This window comes from Aulonocara stuartgranti (genome assembly GCF_965226115.1).
Source record: "Aulonocara stuartgranti genome assembly, chromosome: 22".
NCBI lineage: Eukaryota > Metazoa > Chordata > Actinopteri > Cichliformes > Cichlidae > Aulonocara > Aulonocara stuartgranti.
In genome coordinates, this window is record NC_138957.1 from 26,381,747 (window position 1) to 26,405,646 (window position 23,900).

Sequence of the window (23,900 nt, forward strand, 5' to 3'; positions counted from 1 at the left end):
TCACTTTTCTTCTCTCTGAATCCTCATTACTTGTATTTGTTTTAGTTGAGCAGGTGGTCTCTTCAGGGGGTTTCAAAGGCCTGCGGTATGACTGTTCATACTGCAGGCACTGTATTGTGTTATATCTGATTTGGTTGTGCTCCAGTGCCGTCTGTCCTCACCTCCTTCTGGGAGTCCTCGTTGACCCTTAGCTTTTTCTGACTTAACAGGAAAGGATCCATTTTCAGCGCGGTAATCTGTCTGTCAGTGTAAGAAGCTGGTGGCGTGTGTGTACGTGCGTATATGGAGATTACAAGAGGAACACCACTTTGCTCAACATCCCTAAGCCATCACTGGAGACAAAACTTCCCAGTCTTTAGTACCTCCTGTCTTCACACCAACAAAGGACAACGCTTAGGACCACAAAGGTGTTTGCCAGGTTTTTGTGGACCCTCTTCACACTCCACTGCCTCTAAAGAACACATTCCAGTGAGGGTGTTGGGTCAGCGAAGGCGCTGAAGGACAGTCTGTGGTCCACAGGCTGCAGTAATTTGTTTATTCTGAGTAGGCCCAGGAATGTCAACTATGAAGAGACACTACAAGTCATGACAGCTTCGTTTGACACTTTTGGCAATCTGTCATTAATACTAGTGAGCAAGCAAAGTGAGCCACCACTCAGCACAATGCCACTCCACTGTGTGGACAGGGAGAGAGTTTTAATCTCTGCAGCATCTGGTTGGGTTCTTCAAAAAAAAAAGGAAGATGAAAGCACGTCTGTTTATCTACGTGATTTATCTCGTGTCTTTCTGCACCAACACATTCACTTTGCCCGGCTTACAGTACAGCATTTGTATATGAAGATTTACACTCCTGTAAAAGATCTTATCGTAAAAGGAGGCTTGTTGAAGCAAAGGAGAAATAAAAGGGAGATGTAATGAGGGCTAAATTCTGAAGCCCCTTGTTTAAACCTTTGTCTATCATCACATCATTTTTGGATGACAAAGTCCAGCCTAAACGCACATTGAAAACATTAGTGCATCACATGCGCTTTTATTTAATCTTAGCAACACAACACTGACCACATGTTACAAAAGATGTTTAAATAAATCAGCAAATCTAGAAGTTAACGAGGTAAAAGCAAAGTTATCAAAGGCACATTTTTTCCAGGGTTATTATTTTAACTTCTATGTTTTATGCTCAGCTTCAAAAAAAAAAACACCACTGTACCTCTGGCAGAGTGAAAACTGCAAAAAAAAAGAAAGAAAAGAAAAAAGCAGGAATGCTGCTTTATATGCACACCCATTAAATTCTACAATTTTAGTATGCTAATAAACATGTCAATTGTCATTTTACAAGTTCCAGATACACTTCATCTTCTCGCCGTGTGTACCTTTAGTAAATACACCACAGTAGATTCTGTTTTTATAAGTTGGAAGTTATGAAATACATGTTCACACGGATCAGTTGGTGGAATCATTAATTTCATGCTTCATATCCAACCCAGACTCCTTCTTTTTCTCTTAAGCCGAATTGATGAGAAACAGAAACTGGCTGGATTCTGTGGCTGTGTCATGTTGATGTCTGTGGAAAATATTTTGGATGTAACTCGCCCTAATGATCTGCTCTTTGTCGAAAGTTTAGAGGTCGGAATTCGATGAAAGCTATTGGACAAAAAAAAACAACCCCTTTCACCTCAACTCGCTCGAGACGCTAGCTTAATATAAGCATTTACACCTTTGTGAATATGAACGAATTGCTTTGTGGTATTATATACTGAATGCTATGTACAGTATATATAGTGTAAATCTGTAAGAATAACTTGTAGCAAGTGTGCAAATGTGAATGTTTTTCCCTCAGAGTCGCATATGCATTGGGATTAATGTCCTTGAATGATATTTGTCTTGTTTTTTTACAGTCAGCAAAGGTAAGGTGATCACTCATATCGTGAACTTTGGCATGTGTTAGTTGCTTCTCGGCCAAAAACACAAGGCAAATACATCTCAGTCCAGAATCTAATCCAATAATAACCTCACACGGTGAACTCTAAAAATAATCACACTCTGTCAAAAACAAGTGCATAATTGCCAGCGAATAACTGCAAGCGACCTTCCTAATTCTTACCAACTGTATATCACCACTGGAATTTCAAGGTCATCTTAAAAGTTCTTACAGTATCCATAATGCAGACAGGAATTCAGTATACACTGTACGAAAGATAGTTTCATGAGTACAGTTAGGATAACAAAAAATAATACTAAAAACACAATATGTAACACAACCGTGATACTGATGGCCTGTGTTCTGTTAGCAACATTTTAATTACAAGTTACAAAAAAAGTCACAATGCTGTCCTGCAGTTTTAGAGTCTGTGCAGCTCTGTGGTAGCTGCTTTCTATTCAAACAAACAAAAAACGTTCAAGTCCTTGACATTATTGCAACACAGGTCCAGGAAAATAAATTGAAGTGCGACATTTTGTGTGAATATTCCCTACAAGCTCACACATTTACAACGTCTTCCTCATTTGTAACATCAAACTTGTGAAATCGCTTGGGAACAGAAAATCAGTTCTGGTGCGTCGCGCCTTGATCTGCGCTCCTCCTCCTCCTCGCGCCGGCTTTTTCAGCTCAGTGTCGGGAAAGGTTACGAAGCAACAGCGGCGCAGGCTGAAGAAAAGATTCACTGGGTGACTCCCCTGTCCAGCGAAAATGAGGTGAGACGAGAGTAGGAAATAGGAAATGTCCCTCTAATGTGTGGAAGTTGAGTTCACAAGTTCAAAAGACTAGGAGAAGTCCAGTGGGCGGATCATCATGGTTGTTGCTCGAAGTGAGTAACTGGGGCCCTTAAAGTAGTGCCACTTGATACCGTTCAGCTTCCCTATGTGTTGTCCTTGGTTAAAGTACATACCATTAAGGTTTGAAGGGCCACAGGCATCAAACCACCAACCTGGGAAAAAGACAAAAACATATACGTATTATTAACATATAATACAGACCAGAGAATTATTCCTGTATTGTTGCTGTAGTTATAAAGTTACTTCAACCGCAGGCTTTGTGCTTTGTGAAGGTTGAAAGGTTCCCATGGCCTCACCCGCAAAGGCTTGGCATAAGTTCAGACACCGTTTCCTGCTATCTGCTGAATGTGTTGCTGTCAGTGGGTTCATCAGCATGCCAGTACCTGTTGCTGAACACTTTTGGGACCTTCTTCTATTTAAAGCAGTGCATGTATGTGCTTCAGTGGGACATCAGAGCAGTGAGAGGCATGGGAAACTTTTATTCCACCCACAAGGTGACACATTTTATAATTTCTCTGAACTATATCGGTTAGATGAAGAAGGGGCCAAAACTCAGGCACCAAACTCAGGCATGTTGAGTTTTTAAGAGGGCCTCTTTTATAGTTTTATCCAGTTTCTCAAGTACATGGGAATAGCTTTCCATTTCTTCTTAAAGGCTAAAACTGTGGACCAACTGGCAAATGTCTGCCGAGGAACTTCTACATCTTTGGTAGCCTGAATCCTATTAGTAATCTTTCAGAAGTACTTTTAATCTTTAATCATATATTTAATGTCCACCTTTTAACTCATTTATTTGAATGATACGTGATATTTTCCACTGTGACAGCGCTGGTGATTTCCACCCGAAAGAGACTGGTGTCTGTGCCAAGAAGTTAGTACCAGCAGAACACTGCAAAATGGATGTGCCTAATGTTGGAACAGCCGGTGTCAGTGGTTGCTGGGACAGCTACAGCAAAAACACAAAGAAATAAAAAACAAAACAATGATTTGTTGACACAGCCCACGGATTTTGAATCCCGTGATTTTCTGCCAATAAAAATGACAATGGAATCACTTTCAAAACTAATGATATGTAACGTTCTCAAATCTGCCAGAACGTGAGCTGTTTTGTGAAAATGCACTAGCACGAGCATCCTGCTGGTGGGAAATGAAAATCAAATTTTGCCTGTTAAAGATTTGGAAACTGCAAATCATGCTTTACTTTCCTCTCACTTCCACGGCTCTAACTTATTTTCTATGCAGGAATAACACAGTTAGACCCTTATAGCCCTGGCCTCTCTTCACCAAGGAGTGAATACAGAACTCAATATTAATTGATTATTAATTCTCCGTGTCACCTGTGCAGTGGGCGGAGAGTTACTACAAGCACATCTTTAAACTCCTTCTACTTTTTCAAAAACAAATTGGAAATAACATTAAAAGCATCTTAAAAACTTTATCTTTAAAACAAATCTGGGTAAGAGGTCTTTTTTATTTATTTAAAGCCTATCAGTGAAGCTTGCAATATTGTTATTCAGACAGTTTCTGCTCTTACTTTTAGACATTTGTTTCACAAGTATAATATCTCCTGGTTTGATCCTGGGAGAAGACACAAATTCCTTCGGGCTTATGTCACGAAGGGCACAAATCAAACATGCTACAGGAGCTACCTGCCCCTGTGATCCTTTGTGAATTAAGGGAAAAGCTGTACCTTTCTATCTTATTTGATGATGATATAAAATGCTGTTTATGTTATACTTTCATCCACAGAGTCTGCGCTCTTAATAATTCACTTCTTGCTTGTTTCTGTGTGTTTCACATCTATTTAATTTTGCGATTTTGAAAAACAGGAATTCATGAATTTCTGGTTTATGTCATCCTATCTGCCACTGATCAGTTCTTATATCTGAATCACTGAACACACACGGGAACACAGTCAGATATAGATGGAGGAACGGAATGTGTCAGTCACATGGTGACAAATGGCACTTCTCCCTTCTGGCGGTCCTGAATACCACAGCGCACAACAGCATGACATTTCACTGAGACCTGTCAGTAATCAGGAGCAGAGTTTTGCCCTTGTTGCTGGCACACATCACACAGATATAAGTTTCACATTGATTGCTGCTTCATCCTAGGACAAATGGCTAACCTGGCATGGAAACCAGTGCACGCCTCTTTATATTTCCACTGCTGCGTATCATTTCAGGTGCAAGTGCCAGTGGGGAAGTGAAATTGCACCACCACAAGTGCAATTTCACTTCCCACAAGAAATTCAGTGAAGAGAAGGTTAAAGCCGGCTATTTTCTGAGCTTGAGAATAAAAAGTATAATTAAGGAAGGGGGTTGCTTAAAGTGGCAGGAAACTCATCAAGCATCTCAGTAATTCTAACAATGCATGTCCAAAATCCCCATGTAGAGAACCTGCACTGCACCAAACAAGAGCTAGAAAACAGCTTGTCCTTCAGCAATGAATGTGAGCATTTAGCAAGTAGGAGAGAGATATTTTCAACCCAGCACTTGGTGGAGAACAAAACAGAGCTGTGAAGACCAAGAAAGACTTAAACATACCCCCTCCCACACACACACACACACACACACACACACACACACACACATCGAAATGAAAAAGCCAGTGTTTTTAATTTTTTTACACCTAATATATGAGGACTAAACGTACTATAAAAATAACAACTGAGACAAAATTAGTCTTTAAACTGAAAAACCTGTTTTTTTGCAACGCGTTCTATTGAGTCTGCTTTATTTTATTGAAATTGCATTCTTTCCTCCCATAAAGCAAATGTGGACCACTTGCCATCTTTTACAGTACTTGCTGATATACTGCAGACCACACAACCGCTGCCATACACATAAACATTTAGTGTGCACATCTCGATCCTTTGGGATTAATGATTAGTGGCCTCCCGGTTTCCAGCCCACAGCTTTTTACGAACTTGTAAAATATTTGAGGATGTTTTCCTTTGAAAAACTCTCAAGCACTGCAGTTTGTTCTCATGATGAAAGATGTCCTCCTTACTCCCGATGTCTGAGCGTCATCCCTACTGTACGCTCTGGAGCTGGGTAAATATATATATTATGTGTGTCCGTACTGTATCCTCCTCTGTATTCTTAGCACGGCACGCTGTGGTTGTCCTCATAAAGGTAACAGAGACATATTTTCCCCTTGTATATTCAAGGTACTGACGTCATTTAATGTCAGACTTGTTCTTATAAATGCAGGGAGTAAATCAAATGATATACCGCATACAGTACCACTAACTCAGCGCTGGGTTCAGCTCAGCCTCGAATCAGGCTACATGTTGTCATGCTTCTCATTTGCGGCTGGCCACAGGCGGGCCATGAATCAAGCAGAGTAGGGTGTTGATCATTGATCAATTCCAAGTTCCCTGTAATCCACTGCATTTAGAATGACCTAAGAGGTAATTCTGATCTTAAATTTGCATTTAGAAAATCCTTGATTGGTACCAGGTCAGGAATCCACAGCAACAGAGCTTCTACGAGGTGACATCAAGGGTCAGCGGGCTCCACTTACACAGCATGAGAAGCAGAGACGTTTTAAATCTCTCTGACACTTGGTGCCGCGCCCAGGGATTTTTATATTGTGCTTGTTTCCAACCTCAGTGTTACACATGTGGGAGTGGATGCAGAATATAGACTAATAGGTACAGATAGATCTTTAATTGGCCACATTTGCAGAACGAGGAGGTTTGTGATCACAGTGACCCGAGCTTATGACTGTGCAGTGAAGGTTGTGGTTATGGAATAGTTATAGTTCTGCATCACGCCCTCGTAAAAGTGCATTGTGTCCTGAGCACTGCGTAAGAAAAGCGATACTTCTACCTCTTCTACGTTATCCTTTGGGGTCTTTTTGTAATTGTTGAAATTGCGGTCGTGGTAACGTTGACATTTACAAAGCAATCTGGTGAGATGGGGAATGTGACAACATTACGAAGAACAAAGTCCGACGGAGCAAGAAACCCAAAATGATAACACAAGAGTTTTAAACAAACCCTTAGGGAAGCCAAACAATTTTGGTTATGAAAAAACAAACAGCTTTGATAGTGTGTGCCCAAACTGACCAGGACCGAGCTGTACACAAACATCGCAGACCCATTCAGCAATTAAAGAGTCAGTCATTTCTCCCAGGAGGGCCCAAAAATGAGCCGAGACACACGCGGAGCAAAGACCGGACTCATATTTTCCAGGTGACTTCAAATGAATATGTTTAAACTAGCAGCATTTTTGAGACATTAGCGATTTGATTATCTGATCGCTCTTCTTCCTGCGCTTGACTACATGTGTAACTACAATGTTACAACCACTGCGTGAATGCACTTACCACCAGTTAGCATGAGGGCGCATTTGCACATGCAGTTGTCATTGTCCATGTCCTTGGTACTGAAGTCTGCTCCGTGGATTACTAGACTGCTCTGTCTGCCTGCAGTCCCACTGTGGCTTTTCAGGAACAGCCTGAAAGACATCAGGAGGAAAAGGAGTGAGTCAGGACTCGAAAACATGTATGTGGGAGGAAGTGGGGGAGAGAAGCACAGAGAAGACATAACGTGGTGCAGGAAACATCTCCTGAGAGATATTTATTTTTCAGTTGTGAGAGAGTACATGTGGAACACCTGGAACAACATTAAGAACAGGGTAGAGAGAATCTAAAATAAAGAATGAAAGACGGAGTGTATGAAAGAATTACAGACGAAAGTGTGAGTGAGACAGAATGTCTGGGAATCGCATGTCAGCCTGCAGAGCCAGTGAACGCTGATTTACACCGCAACAACAGGCTAAATCATTAAATGCAGACCTGTAACAGCTACCTGCAGTAAAAGAGGAATAAATAACCTGCTTAACAAATCATTTATCCATAGCTGGACACACAGGGAACAATCTCAATACAATATTTCTTCCCTGGCTTCTTGTGTCAGGTACATAGTCCTTGGACTTCTTCTGTTCACGATGTAGGACGATACTTTTTTGTCATGAAACCAAACATGCCTGTCAATTTTCCTACCAAGTCCAGGAAGATTTTGCAGCAGGAGTGCAGTTTTCTCATGTTATCTGTGATTTATCGTGTAAGTTCTCTTGGATTGTTTGGATACTGTGCACATGCTACTATTAGTAATATTCTTTCTGCAGGTAAAGTTTATTTTTTCAAGACTGAAAATGAGAAGATGGTTCAGTACTACCAGAATGAAATAAGAACGAAGTATTTCGCCTATAAGTACACTAGATTGGGTGGCATTGTGGAGTGGTGGTTAGCACCTCTTTGCCACAGCAATAAGGCCTTTCTGTGTGCAGTTTGCATGTTCTCTCTGTGCCTGTGTGGGTTCTATCTGAGTACTCTGGCTTCTTCCCACAATCCAAAGATATGCATGGGGTTACATCGAATGGCGATCATGTAGCACCCCTACATGATCCTGATTTGGATAAGTAGAAATAAATGGATGTGCAGATAACACTTACCTGAAAACAACATTTTAGTTGTGGAATTCTTGCACAGAATTTTTAACAATAGCTACATAAAACTAGTAACTGATAATTATCAGTGTGCTTCTGAACCAATTTAGTGATTTACTTTCAGTAGTACGATTCGTAAACATCCATCTACTCATATGATGACTACTTTTTCTAGTTTATTCTGAATTAACTGCAAATGGCACATAAAGAAGGTATGATTCTACCTTTCTTGCTTTATCCCTGTAAACACAGCCATAAATGTTTCTTAATTAGCTTTTTTCTCTCTTAATTACCTAATTAAGTCTAATTTTAGCAAAGTAATAGATGTGCAAGTTTACTAAACTTCTAGTTAAGAGAAAAAAAATCAACAGAGCTTTTTCAAAACAGCATGAGTTCATTTAGGTGCATCTATTTACTTTTTCACTAACTTTCATCTTCCCTTGCAGTGCATTAAATCCAAAGTGCATTATTTTCACTGGCGTTTAAAGCGTCTGCAATCATAAGCTTACTTAACCTTAAAAGCTTCTGCAGCTCAACGTGGCAAAGACCAAGGAACTGATCGTGGACTTCAGGAAGACCAGGAAACATTTGACCCCTGTTTCAATCCAGGGGGTCAGTGTTGACATTGTGGAGGACTATAAATACCTTGGAGTACACATTGACAATAAACTGGACTGGGCTAAAAACACCACAGCACTTTACAGGAAGGGCCAGAGTCGTCTCTATTTTTTGAGGCGACTGAGGTCCTTCAACATCTGCCAGAAAATGCTCAGGATTTTCTATGAGTCTGTTGTGGCCAGTGCGATCCTCTATGCTGTTGCATGCTGGGGGAGCAGGCTGAGGGTCGCAGATGCCAACAGACTTAATAAACGAATCCGTAAGGCCAGTAATGTGGGATGGAGCTGGACTCCCTCAAGGTGGTGTCGGAGAGGCGGATGCTGTCCAAGATAAAGACAATGTTGGATAACACCTCCCACCCACTCCATGACATGCTGGTCAGTCACAGGAGCACGACACAGGAAATCTTTCCTGCCTGTGGCCATCTCCCTGTACAACGCATCCACTTAACACACTGGTTACTGCTACAACTACACATGTTTCTTTTCCAGCTATTTATTTATGAGTGACTTATGTATGTATATATATGTATATATTGTACTATTCTTAGTTAGCGTATTGTCTGTCTTGGTTTATGTTGGTTTATAATGGAGCACTGTAACAAAAATAATTTCTCCCAGGGATCAATAAAGTATTCTGATTCTGATTTATACTTATCTAAGTGTATTTTAGGGATACTTTCTTGAGGCCTCTAGAGCAGAGCTTGGTAAATATCCTTTTAATTTAAGAGATGCTATTGAAATAGCATGTTGGATCCAGCATGTTTAGGGGACTGATGAGCCATCACTAAGATGAATTCCTTCACACACTCAATGCACAGAGCACAAGCTGAAAACTAATATGAAGGTTGGAAGCAGATTTCTCCTGGGTGTGGCCCACTGTGAATTCAATCCTGGTGTGAGTGATATGTGCTGCATGGGGATATGACAATTCCTGCACCCATTGGACAGAACACGCCTTCTCTTATCCTGCCATATCGCAGATTTACTTTTTTCTCCATGGATACCTTTGTTTTTCTCACGCTCTCAGTTTCACTTTCTCCCAGCAGAAGGAATTGCACATCCAAAGATCAGGATTGCATCACCAAGCCAGTGAGGTCTCCATTATTATTATTGTTGTTATTAAGTACGGTTCACTCCCAAACAAAGTAATTGCTTGAGATTATTTTATCGACAACAGGGGAGCTTGGGCATGTTGTGAACTTTGAGTTCACACTTTGAGTTTTCTGATGAGAAAGTAATAAATGCAAAATGCGGTAATTTATGTTTTAAGTAAACTCACCCAAAACCTTTTTGAGGCTTGTAGCTCTGAGGCATCAGGTTGTGCATCTCAAAGAACCAGACTGATAGGCTTCCCAGGAAAGAAAATCACTCAACGTGAAAGACTCCTGTATTTGGACAGCTGTGTAAACGGCCGATTTGTGCACCAGGGTAAAAAGTATGTCTGCTAGTCACAGAGGGGAATTCGCTAAGCCACTAAACCAGAAGGCACAATCCTACGACATAAGGGTGAGTCATGTTTCTAATCAGTGGCAGCAATGACCGCTGGACATGGCAAGTTTTAATAAGGACCAGTTACAATTATGCAAGCGGTAAAGTGTCTAAATGTGCAAGTTCCTGTATGGGTGTCCAAAACTTAATCAGTGACACATTGGAGTATTATCTGGTGTCTAAAAGGCAACAGATGTTTTTGGAGATATTTTCCAGGTCAAAGTAAACTCATCCCAAAGTGCTGCCTCACTTACATGTAGAATGACTTCCATCAGCTAATTCCTGATCCCGACAAATACAGCATTCAATGTCGAGGATGTGGTCTGCTAACGCTCTGATAAAGAACAGACTGTGCTTCACATTTACTCTCTCTGTTTTCTTTAGCTCTTTACGATCTGCGTTTGCCTGATGAATCGCCAAAGCAGATCTTCAAGAAGTCTTTTCGAAATGATGCTTTGACAAACTGCTCGGAGTATTCTGTGGCTGTGCTTACCAGCTATGCTGCACATTTAAAAGACCAAAATCCCCTAATAAGACTGACATCTGCAGTTTTTCCTGTCAGATTCCATTAAGCACGTAAATGGTAAGTGGGATAATCCAAAGAGGGGCCAAGTTATGAATACAAGAGGAACAGATGCCTTTCCCGAAGCCTGTTTAGAATTAGACAAAGAAAAAGACCTTGGCAGATATGGCATCTTCCTGTTAATGAAATGTATCAAAGGACAGACATCTGCTCAGTCAGACTGGAAACTAAAAAGGCAATAGACGCTAATCTGATCTGGCGTTAAAGAAACTTAGTAATGCAATTCGTCAAGGTACATTAGTGAAAAAATAATTTTGGAATTATTTGGTTGTCTTAGTGACAGGAAAGGAGTTACGTGTCATCTCAGGTCTCTAACATCCACTGGAAATGCTGGGTGCTTCTGATGCTCTAAAGTTACAGTGTGTAAAATGCTGCTAGATGTCAATAGATTGCAGATTGCAGTCAACTGAGTTTTGCTTTATTACTCCTCCTAATTGAAGTGCATAATCGTAGCTATGGTAACAACTTTGGCTGCCATTCATCTGTAGTGAGTGTAGGCTGTTAGTTCACTACTTACCTCAGCAATGTGTTGTGTGTCCTGTCTATTTACTCTACAGCGTGTGGCTGTAAAATCTTCTCACTTGTAACCAATGACAGCAACACTGAGGTGAATACTGAGCTGTTGAGGAATCCTGTCAGTAAGCGCTGCTGTTAGCCTCTGTTAGCCTCTGTTAGCCAGCGTAATAAAACTTTCTTTGAAGTGTATCAAACATAGTTCGACTTGGTAACTTAGCAAATAAAGCCTTACATAATGTGAGAATGTAATCAAACTGTTTATCTGGGAGGAAATGTGACTTTTAGGACACTTAAGCGTAATATTAGCTGGCATAATGTTTGCTTTTAACCAACTGTTGTTGGAGACGGGAGGGTCGCACACAAAATCCTGTGTTATCTGCTGACAATAAGTAATTCAACATCCTGACAATATCAGGAATAAGTAAACATGTTTTGTGCATATTTTCATGTTTTAGAGCCCTGACTTTAGAAGAAGAGGCTGAAGTTGAAAGAGTGGAAGAGGATGACATTTTTTTCCAAATACTGGTCATGTTTCCTATGTGCTCTCACTCCTTTGGTGAAGGAGACCCCTTCTCAGATCATAAATGAACTTTCATATCTTGAGTCTGAAGGTGCCAACATGAAGTTCTGCTAAATAACTGCTCATCGATAACATTAACCAAGCTAAGGCCTAAGCTTAGTTTGAGATGCTGTAAAATGAGGAAAAGCTAGGCCTACTATAAATATGCTCGTAATGTGATTACTCCAGGTCAAATCGACTTTTTTAATCTTAAAAAAGAACAAAGAAAAACTGAAAGAGATGTGAAAACAGAAACTGTAATAAGAGTTTCTGAAAAAGACAGAAATATCCAAGTTCGGTGTCACAAGAAAGTCGTATTATATTAGGAAAGACACATCAAGGAGCAAATAAACCTGAATATGGAAACACAACTTAAGTAAACTGAGTTTTTATAAGTGTTATTTGGCTGAGCTGAACCCTTAAACCCTTAGATACAGATTCGGTTTCAGTCATAATGAGTCGACGCTCTAGAGTATTACAGCTGCAAACTGTGTACGTGGGAAATCATTTGTAGCGCTGTAAGGTGAGCTATCCGATGACACTAATATGTTTATCTGAGACTACTTCCAAGTGAAACTAGGTTACAGTGATTGACATTTTATCAGACTGTAACCTAAAACACAGTCATTAACATTATTAAGAAGAACAATTAAGGCCGTGCACGTTTTAGTTTTTTTTTTCAAGTTTAGGCTAAAATTTAGCACAAAGGCTGCATTAATTAACACAAACTCAACTTTATATGTGTAGAAATCTGTTTCATTTAAAGTAGTAAAGTGTTCATGAATGACCCCTTAAAGCTGTTTTTTCCCAGACTTAGCGGATTACAGCTGAGTACGTGGGATTCATGTGGGGTCCTAGATCTGCGAACACGTTGCCTCTTTGAACTCTTTTTTTTTTAGCTGACATGTTCTATTTCTCAACACTCTGTGTTACTCTGAACTGGGAGAACATTTCTGTCATATTGTAACTTCATAGAAGAATTATTCTGGGAAGGTTTGGGTCAAGTCCTGAAGCAATACTTCTAATGGAATGTATGGCACACTAAAGTTCAGGGTGCTCTTTGAAGAAAATGCCAGAGATAAAGTACGGATGGTGGCTAAGCATGCTTGTTTTTTTCCCATCTACTTATAGGCGACTACCCTGTCAGCTGAAAGTCCTGCATTATCCTCTGCGCCTTAAGCCACTGCAAAGGTTAATCACTCTGACTGAGGGCTAGCTTCCTACCACAGAGCCACAGAGGTATCTGGCTGGCTACTCTCTTGCCAATGGGTGTCATATAGCTCCACTGAGAAAATCATTCAGGCAGGCATTTGTCATAGTGCTTATAATCTGGCAATACACTTTATAATTTACATTGTTGCATTGAGTAAGACCACTGCCATATCCATCTTATTCATGCCTGTTAAAATATGCAGACCTATTATGCTTACTGTCACACATACTGACCCTGGATTTTCTCCATCTGACCCAGAAAATTCTTAGCATTGATGGACGAAAGTACAATCAGTTTTATGTTGCATATCTGAAAGCTGTGAACCCTCGAGAATCAGAATCTATCTAACTTGAAATTTGCAGGGACGGGATTCAATTAGCTCCAATTTAAGGTATCCCTGATAATCTCAGAGTGAGTCTTGGATAAAGAAGAAGGTAATCATATTTTGCAACTCAAATCTCTGCCAATTTCTTTTGTAAATCTCCAAAGGAAAAACATCTAAACGAGATCTGATTCTACAGGGACCTTAGTCATTACCATATGGAGAAATCACTGAATTTTAGGAACTTGGCTTTCTCAATGGGGAATCTGAATAAAGATGTAATGGCTCGTTAAAAAATAAACATACTGCATAAGTCTTCTAGCTGGGAGATTTTGAACACGCATACTAAAGATTTTTTCATGTAAACTTTAATTTCTGTATGTGCATATACTGAACTGATGTAAATCTTTCTATCTCAGACAATTTTGGAAACGATTGCTTTACATATCTGGATCTTCAGATGTGCATTATTATTTTAGGATGCATTAAATTCAGTGACCCACATTGCTTTCCCTGTGCTTAATGAAATAATTACATGAAACTAAAGATTACAGAGGCTCACTCAGGCTATGAAAAAAGTACTAAAGTACTGCACAAACATTTTGAACCACGTCTCATTGCTTTTTATCTTCTAGCAAAATGGGAAATTGGTGTCGTTACTGAAACATATCCAAACCTCAATATAAATATAATCTAAGTAGAAGAAAGAATCAAAGTTTGTATAATTCTCAAAAAGGTTGAAAGTCAGTTAATGTCTTACACAGCCTGAACTCTCTTATGTAAGCTTTATTAAAATTTCTTCAAGTAGTCTTCGGGAATAGCTCTCCAGGTTTCTTGAAGGACATTCAAAGCTCTTTTTTGGATGTTGGCTGCCTTCACTCTTTCAACATCCCACACTGCTACATTAATGTTAGGCCCAGGCTTTGGGGAGGCCAGTGCAGGAATGATGGCGTTCCTTCATATGTTTTTCTATCAAGGTATGCTTTTATACTGGCAGTGTTTTTGGGACCAGGGTAAAAATAAAGCTGTTGCCAATCAGACGCTTCCCAGATATTATTGAATTCTGGATCAAAATCTGATGGTACTTCTTTGCATTCATAATTCCATCAGTTTTGGCAAGATTCCCAACAGCACAGATGCAAATGCAACCCCAAACCATGACAGAGCTGCCACCATGTTTTACAGAAGACCTCACTGGTGTATTCTCCTGACTTCCTCTGTACTTACTGACAATGATTTGAGCCAAAGGTTTCAAAATATCATCACTCCATAAGAAATGTTGCCACTGATTTTCAGTGTAGTTTTTTTTATTTTATTTGGCATACATCAGGCTTTTCTCTTTATTTCCTCTTGCCTTAAGAATGGCTGTTTAAAAGCTCTCATTTAAGGAAATCTCCTGGGACAACTATGATCTTTATTTAGTTCAGTGAAACTATAACCCTCCAAGAATCAGACTGACAAAAAAAACCATATACTTATACCCATTGTGAAAATATGATTGTGGGCTATTCTTGTGAGTGTCCAGTGCAGTTTACTTTCTGTGTATATCCTGTATTTGTCAGTTTTCTGTGTTATTCCTTTGTTCCTGCTAATTGTGTTCACAGCTCTCCTGCAACTTTTTCTACCTTCTTATTTATTCTTTTGCTGGCTAGGATTCATGATAATAATGGTGATTTATTAATTTACAAAGAAAACCTTTTATAAAAGCATCATAAAACAACAGCAAATGTCATTCTGTAGATCCCCCCTCCCCCTTTAAATCTTTGTTGTTTTTGTTTATTCCATTTACGTTTCACAGTTAGTCATTTTTAATTCTTTTTTGCATTACTTTGCTATTTAACTTTCATTTTCATACTGAACAACCATGTTTTCTGGTCTCTTCTATTAATATTGACAATGCAGAGCCATTCAATGAAACAACAAAACTTTGACAAATGACAGTAATTAACTGATTGTGTTCATCTGACGGCTATAGTTAGAACAATATTTGGAGGTCATGAAATGATTTGACCATTTTCTTTTCTGCAACCCATGCTGTGGCACACCAAGCAGATTAGATATGATGATAGGGAACTTTTTTCAGCTGTTTATAAAGAAAGTAACCTCTGCAATTATGGTGGCTTGAGTCACAATGAAGCAAAAAACCAAAATAGACCTATAGAGTTTTCCACTGAACCACAATTCAAGCTTATACGATTGTGAAATGAGCTCACTTTACAATCATGTAACTTTGTGGTTCAGAAGCAAACTCCATAGGTCCAGTGAAATGAAATACCTGTCAAAGTGTTAAGATGTGCACATTCATGATTAAGACAACCTTGCTGATGTCGGCGTTCTCCCTGCAGATACTGTGTAGATTTCTGTCTTTTTTCATGAGCTGTTTCTGCATTGATGCAGTTCTCCTGCTCTCGCCATATTATCGCTTGTGATTTATGGGAGAAACAACGTTTTGAGGGCATGACTGCTTAATATGGCCTTCAGTGCACTCAAGAATACATGCAAACAGTGCACTCATCTACAATCTTATTAGGTACACCTTGCTAGTACTGGATTGGACCTCCTTTCTTCCTCAGAAGTGCTTCAATTCTTCATTGCGTAGCTTCAACAAGGTGCTGGGAACACTCAGTGATTTCCACATGATAGCATCACACAGTTGCTGCAGATTTCTCAGCTAAGCATCTATAATATGAATCGTCTGTTCCAACACATTCCAGTTTGCACTACTGGACTGAAACCTAATGAACTAAGTACATTTATTGTCAAGTTCAAGAAACCAGTTTGAGATAATCAACTTTGTGACATGGGATGATATTCTTCTGGAAGCAGTACACTGTAGCCATAAAAGGATGAACATGGTCAGCAACAAGACTTAGATAGGCTATGGTGTTTAAACAATGTACACCATCAGCCTGAACCGCTGGTACAAGGCAGAGTGGATCGATGCTTTCAGGTTGTTTAACCAGTCAATCTGAACATCTGAAACCTTAGACCAATTTTGGTCTAAGGTGAACTGTAGCCTCAGTTTACTGTTCTTAGCAGACAGAATTGGCATCCGGTGTGATGTTCTGCTGCTGTAGCCCATCTGCTTTAAGGCTCAATGTGTTGTGGTTCCAGGGATGTCTTTTTGCATACTTTGGCTGTAACAAATGGCTTGTTGAGTTTCTGCTGCCTTCCTACCAGCTTGATGCAGTCTGGCCATTCTCCTCTGACCTCTGACATCAACATGGAATATTTTGTCATTTTCAAACCATTCTCTGTAAACCCTAGAGATGGTTGTGTGGGAAAATTCCAGTAGATGAGTAAGGATGAGTGAATAAACCAGCCTGTCTGGCACCAATAACCATACCACGTTCAAAGTCATTTTAATCACCTTTCTTCTCTGTTGTGATACTCGGTTTGAACTTCAGTAGGTTGTCTTGACTATGCCCGCATGCATAAATATTTTGAGCAGCTGTCATGTGATTGGCTGATTTGAAAAAAAAAACCCCCAAACAAATCAGGTCAGTTTAAAGGTAAATACTTTGAGTCTGTGTTTTAACGTCCAGTACCAGCATTTGACATTTGACAAATCAATTACCCAAATTATCTGAATCATCTGACTATTACTAATGCGCTGTTTTAACAGTTTTATTGTAGTGGGCAAACCCCACAAGAATCCGATGACCGAGGAAAGATAAATAGCAGGTCCAAATTTTTACAGCACTTGTAATAAATGTGACATTTATGCTGTGTACATGATTTCATCTGCAAAGGATTAGGACCCAATATTTCACAAAGAAATAATTGCACACCTCCCTCCCTCTCAACAAGTTGAGTGGTTTGTGCTTCACAGTATACGTAGATGAAACAAGACGCTGGCAGCAGGACAAGCATTTCCTGGCGAGCAATTCTCAGTATTGTTTATGATAAATGGTGAGTCGTGCGCAATGGTGGACCTAGATTATAATTCTGCCTTCTTTCCAAGTGGTGCTTGTGTTCACAGCCTTGCTTTCTTTAGTGCTTAGAGAGTGCATGCTCGTGAAAGAAAGAAAGCAAGAAACACGCTGACTGACTGTACAGTATAAGGTCTTTATAAATGTTTGTCTGACTAGTGCTGGCGCAGTCAGTATTCCAGTAAATTGCCTCAGATGAAAGAAAATATTTTAAAACCAGCTAGAACACAGGCCCTATCACTTGCTATCGCTTTTAAAGTTTTAAAGCAACATAAATGCAGTCTGGCGAACTTTCTGGCAAACTTGCAGATTCTTTTACATTTAAGAGGAAGTAGGTGCCAAAGCAGAAGAAAAAAAGCCCAAAACAGAATGTGGCAATACCGGTTTGTTTGGGACTGGCCATCTGGTTTGTTTTGGCCCATGTTTCAGAGCAGCAATGAGTGATTATCATACCACAACTATTTTTCGAGAACATATCTATTTATAGAGATCTGCATGTCTCCTTAGCAGTATGAAACTGAGTTGAAAACAGCCTGGATTGGCTGGGGATGCCCTTTGCCTGCTGCTGTGTGACAAAAACAACAGTTTTTACATAAAAATGTAAGAAATCACTGTTAAATCATGTGTGAAAAAAAGCAAACGGAATTAGGGTGTTAAAAAATAAATGCATTTGTTTCTGTAAAAATGAGTGTGAATGAAATGCATGTAAATGTGTAGGATGGTGTTTAGCTTTTGAACACTTTCATAAAGTTCTTACTTTTACAATAAAGTACATATTGATCAATACGTTTGGCCTGCACTTCACATATCTGTGAACCACAGCCAAGAAATAAAGACCGAAAGCAACAAGGGATGGAGTTTCATTCGGCCCTCACATTTTGAGTGCTCAAAACTTCAACTCATAACAAAAAAAAGACAACTTGATCTCTTCCGCCTAAATGAAATCCATTCTCCAGACCCTTAGAGAAAACACACAGCCCACTCCAGGTACAAGCTTCTCAACACAGAAAATTTGTAAAGTGAAACCCCTGTCGTCGCAGGACTATTCTGAAAATTAGATATGGCAAAAGGCCTACCGGCCTTGCTGCTGCAGGGAAACGCTTGAAGCTTGTATTCTTTGATGGAGCTCTGGACCGATTGTGGTAAAGGCTTTCAACCACAGAATCTTGTTCCTTAGTTCATCATTCAAAGATGAACAAAAGTCACTTTGAAACTAAAAGGACTTCTTATCACAGAGAACCAGCCATCCAGTGAATTGGAGATGTCAGACCTTCGCCTATGAAGCCAGCAATTGCTTGGAGCTCTGGAATTTGCATCAGTTTTCCACATCTAAGTGGGCCAAGCATCTGCCATAGTTTGAAGCCTGTTATCATTAACCCCCTCAAAAGAAAACAGAAACCTTTGCCCTGCAACACGCAAGGACAAAGCATCCATCAAATCAAAGTACAGTTTGCAATGAAGAGACGATGACAAGCAATACATTTGGGCTGGAAGGAATTTGCTAAGAGACAAACCTGACCACAGACTTATATAACAGGAAAGACATGATTGAGGTGTCTGGAAAGCTCGGTTACAATTCATGGTTATAATCTTAACACTTTTGAACATTTTTTCTTACCGCTAAAGTATTATTTTCCGGTCTACTTTTTTTTTCCTTGCTTCGTTTCAGAATTATTCTATAGATACAGTCTTAGAATGTCCAGACGTGCAATGATGTAGGCACGAAAAGGTGAAGAGAACACCAAATCTTTGTCCACACCCTGAGAAGTCCGTGGCTCAGGAGGCAGGTTGATCCCAGACTTCTTCAGCCTGCAAGTCTAAGTACCCTTGGGCAAAATCCCGAACGCACATTAAACACCCCATTGTGTTGTGTGATAGTTGAGTTCTGAAAGCACTTTACTGTTTACACAACAGCCGTTTCAATCATTCATTTCACGGCTGTCTGATGGAACAAATATACTTCGCTCTTAATCAATTCTGTCCACACAGGCTGTGTAATAGCTTTCATTTGACTCACTCTGTGTATGTAACCGTGACTCAAAACATATTTTTATGCTTTAAGACTGTTTGCTTCCATATTACGTGAATAATTTTGATTGTTTGTTGGGCTTTGAACACTGCCAAAACTTGACTGACACTCTGCTGTGTTTGGACTGAACTGTGTCAACATTGTGCAAAAGCCTAGAACTATGGCAGGCTTTGAAGCTGTAATGAGACACAGCAGTGCATTGGGCAAAGCGCTAGTGGCATCATGCTAACACGTGAACAGTGACAAAGCTAACAGGCTAATCTTCACCATGCTGGCATACTAATATTTGCTAATTGCTACTAAACACGAAGTACGAGTGTTTGGAATAGCATTGGTTCTGGTGGTATTTGTTCTAAGCTAAAGAGTTGGCCTGAAAGTGTTGCCACACTGAAGGTGAAGTGTGTGTGAAGAGAGATTTTAATGTTAAACTGCCTTTTAGCTGACAGTCATGCTAATAAGGCCGGGCCGCTAATCATGCGCAGTTCTAACATCACTCGGGCTTCATTCATTAGCTTTGTGTTAGCATTCTCCCTTTAAATAAGCTACATTTGATGTCAAGGCAACAAGACATCAAGACAAGATGTTTCTTTTTGTCTTGATGTCTATAAACACTTTAGTGATCAGTTTATGCCTTCGATCACTCGTTTTGTGTCATATTCAGTAAAACATGAAGTCTATTTTGCAAATTGTAGTCATACCATGCGATTCAAAGTCAAACAACCCTCCTTGTCTCATGCGTTTGTTTGCAACCAAGATGGCAATTGCAGAAACTTTCCACTTGAGTCTTCAATATGGGACTTCAGAAACCAGTAGGTAACCTCACAGAAGCTTCGACCATCTTTTAAAGAGCTTATGGTGCAGATGTTAGCACAGACTGAGTGTTGTGTTGCAGTATAATACAGTTGTTTCTGTTTTGGATGCAATTTGCACTTTACCATCATGCTATGTCCTTTTGTGCAATAAAATATGACTACAATAATGTGTTACTTTGTAGCTGGCTACATCCAACACTGGTAACATGGCAATAATAAGCAAATACTGGCCTGAAAACACAACAATCCCCCACTTTGTCTGCTATTACCTGTAGTTTTGCTTCTCACTGCCTATTTGGAAGCGATCGTACAGTGAAAAGGCTTGGAGCCCGTCCCAGTCGGTCAGCTCTACACGGAGGGCATACTGCCTCTGGTTTGTCAGCTGGTAAACGTACTCATTTCCCAACCAATGCTCTGCAGACAGGGTCCCAAAACCCTGCAATGGAAAAGAAAAATTCAATAATCAGCATGTAAATACCACTGACAATACTTTTTGTAAAGCATAAACTTGAGATTATTCATTGCTCATCTCATCACTTTTCCCTTGGATGATAACATCTTCACACTAGAGGATTATGGCATGAATGGGAAGGAATTTTCTAATTTACTTTTTCCTTTTTATCAATCAGCAATTAGATCAGAACAAACCGTCTCTGATAATAAATGCTGTGGTTGTTTATCCACCAGCAGAAATGTTCTTGTACTGCTGTAGCGTCCTACCCCAAATAGATAAGACTTCCATTACATATTAGACATATTTACATGTTTCTTGAGCATGCTTTTGGCCCAGTCTTTAACTTGGATGGACTTACCTATCTATAAAATTACAAAAATCGATACCAGCTGAATTAGAAGCACACCTTTTTTCCATTTCTGTCTTCCACTAAAGTCACACATGTTTAAGTCATTATTACTTAAAGAATTCGTTCCCAAAACATACACCGCATGCATGGACACTCCTTCAAACAAACTCCAAAGTTTGTATTTGATCACAGTGGCTCCCGGTCACAGGCAAAGTGCTTCTGACAGCAGCGAGAGCAGTGGATTACAGAGGGGGGAATATCACTAAGCAAGATGACATTACAGGTCTGACAGGACAGTCAAGGCTGCTCCGTTAAAGATTGTAAAACAGAGGGGCTGAAATTGTCAAAGCGGTAAAGTCAGAAAGAAGTTGTGTTTGTGCTCTGAGTGTGTAGTGACAAAGAATAGCAACGAGGGAACACAAATACGGGGCATTCCTATGGCCTTAGCCATGTCCTGCTGAGTGGGTGGAAGAGAAAAAGGCTGGGGCCCATTACCACTTTCTCTCTTTTTCTCTCTGTCGCTACAATTGATCTTGCTCCTGATGAGATGTTCCCATCTAAAAGGCTTTAAGTTTGATCCAATGCCTCCTACTGTGACCACAGTTTATCTCAAAAATTCTTGCTTGGAAGAGGCTGCATGTGGGGATCTTTTGACAGTTTTCCCTCATATAATTCTGAAGCTCTGTGATTCTTCACACGCAAACCTGATCTACATCACTCAGCCCACAAAAAGATGAGGAGATGGTTAGTCATATTGTTGGACTGAGCGCTCGGTTTGCATGTCAGTTACACTTTCAAAATGTCCTGATAAAAAGGAAATGTGTATGTTGAGCACTCATATCTCATATGTAGATCTCATATCTCTTACTGACTTACTTGTTCCCAACCTTTGTTTTTTTTTTTGGTTGTCAGGGGAGCTTTAGTCATTTATTAGCACCACCCATCCTATCACTTATACACCACACAGCCAAAAAAAAAAAAAAAAAAAAATCACACACTAATATTTTATTGGACCGCCTTTAGCTTTGATGACGGCACCATGGCGATCCTTCAATAAACTTATACAAATTATTTTTTTTGCCCAGATCTTGTCCCGATGATGGGAGGGTTGAACATCCAAATGAAGTCTTCTCCAGCACATCCCAAAGCTTCTCAGTGGGGTTAAAATCTGGACTGTGGAGGCCAATCCATGTGTGAAAATGATGTCTCATGCTCCTTGAGCCATACTTTCACCGTTTGATCCTGATGAAGCGTGGCGTTGTCATGTCGGAATAAGCCGGTGCCATCAACGAAAGAAAAAAAAATCAGCTGATGGGAAAACCTGGTCATTCAATATATTCAAGTAGACAGCTGACTGTATTATCTGGGAACATAACATTGATGAACCTAGACCCGGCCAAATAAAGAAACCGCAGATCACAACACTGCCTCTGCAGGCTCGTTTGTAGGCACCAACATTTATCTGCTGCTCTTCTTAACATGTTCCAGCCATCACTTTGGAATGAGTAAATCTAGACTCTCCGAAAGTTGATTCTATTCATCTGGACTCAGAGTTTTCTGTGGAAGACACGTTTCATCACTCCTCCAAGTGACTTCTTCAGTCTCAGCTGACTGCAGGTTTCCCTAATCTTATAAACCGTACATTTGTATAAGATTATAAGATTATAACTTTGGGGAAACCTGCAGTCATCTAAGACTGAAGAACTTACCTGGATGATTGAGCATGCATCAAGATGTAAATCTAGACTCAGACCATATGATCTTTTTCCATTGCTCCAGAGTCAAATCTTTATGCCTTGTAGCAACTTAAAGCCTTTTTTTATTAGCCTCACAGATAAGTGATATTCCTAAGGTTACATAGTTTTTTTGTTCCAATTCCTTGACTTCTCTTCACATCGTCTGTGTGGAAATGCTCCCAGTTTCACTGCTAAACATACTGTTGATTATTTTACTATTTGATTTCACCACTCCAATCATACAAGACTTTTTTTCCAACTACATTTCTTTCTCATTCCAGATTTGAATAACATGTTGGGCAGTTCCAAACCCGATTCGCTTCAATAATCTCCTCAGTTGTTTTCGTTGATTGAAGCAGGCCAATAACTTGATCCTTCTGAAATGGCCTTTCGCATCAGTTAGGATTAAATAATCTGTTGCCAGCCAAAACAATTAATATCTGAAGTTATTGTGCAATAGGAAGGCTCTTAACTATTTGCTTAGTTAAATCCAGGGTTTTTTAAAGTCATGTAGTGTATGCACATTGATGGGTATTTTTAAAGGTTTTTTTTGTTTCAAATGTTTATCTACAGCTTTTAGCTATATATATATATATATATTTTTTAAACTACTTAAGCTCAATAATTCAACTGTTTTTGCATTAGCTGAAGGTCCAAGGAGCCAGTTTTCAAGTACTATCTAGTACTACAACAAACACATTTTAAATGCTTGCTTTCTTGCTGACATTGATCCCCCTTAAACACATGGCATGATATTAATACATTAGAAGTGACTCAGACTGATGGGCAGCTGAGCAGTTACTGTAAATAAAGGTGTTACCTGATAATGCACTTACATGCATGATCTTCAGATCATATTTTAATGCACACGCCACATTCCTCTGTGGTCTCACAAAGAAACTGAGTCTGAGGTTTTGCTGAAATATTAACAGATCTTCTAAATACAATAAATGTGTAAGTACAAGACTTGGGAGACCAAGAATGTGAAAATTGATAACACAATAAAACACTTGTTGATGACTTGTAAACTTTTCAAGGAGACTCTAAGCTGTTA

The 23,900-nt window shown here is 39.7% G+C and overlaps 1 protein-coding gene across 1 annotated transcript in view; it reads right to left on the reverse strand.

Annotated features, from left to right (window-relative positions):
• Nucleotides 1-1,000: 1,000 nt before the first annotated feature.
• Nucleotides 1,001-23,900, reverse strand: part of angpt1 (angiopoietin 1) — a 56,946-nt gene continuing 34,046 nt past the window's right edge. The window contains exons 7-9 of the mRNA XM_082521710.1: nt 20,577-20,743; nt 7,110-7,240; nt 1,001-2,923 (exon numbers count right to left, since the gene is read on the reverse strand). Coding sequence (XP_082377836.1) covers nt 2,760-2,923; nt 7,110-7,240; nt 20,577-20,743 — 462 coding nt within the window. The 3' untranslated portion in view covers nt 1,001-2,759. The remainder of the gene's footprint in view (nt 2,924-7,109; nt 7,241-20,576; nt 20,744-23,900) is intronic.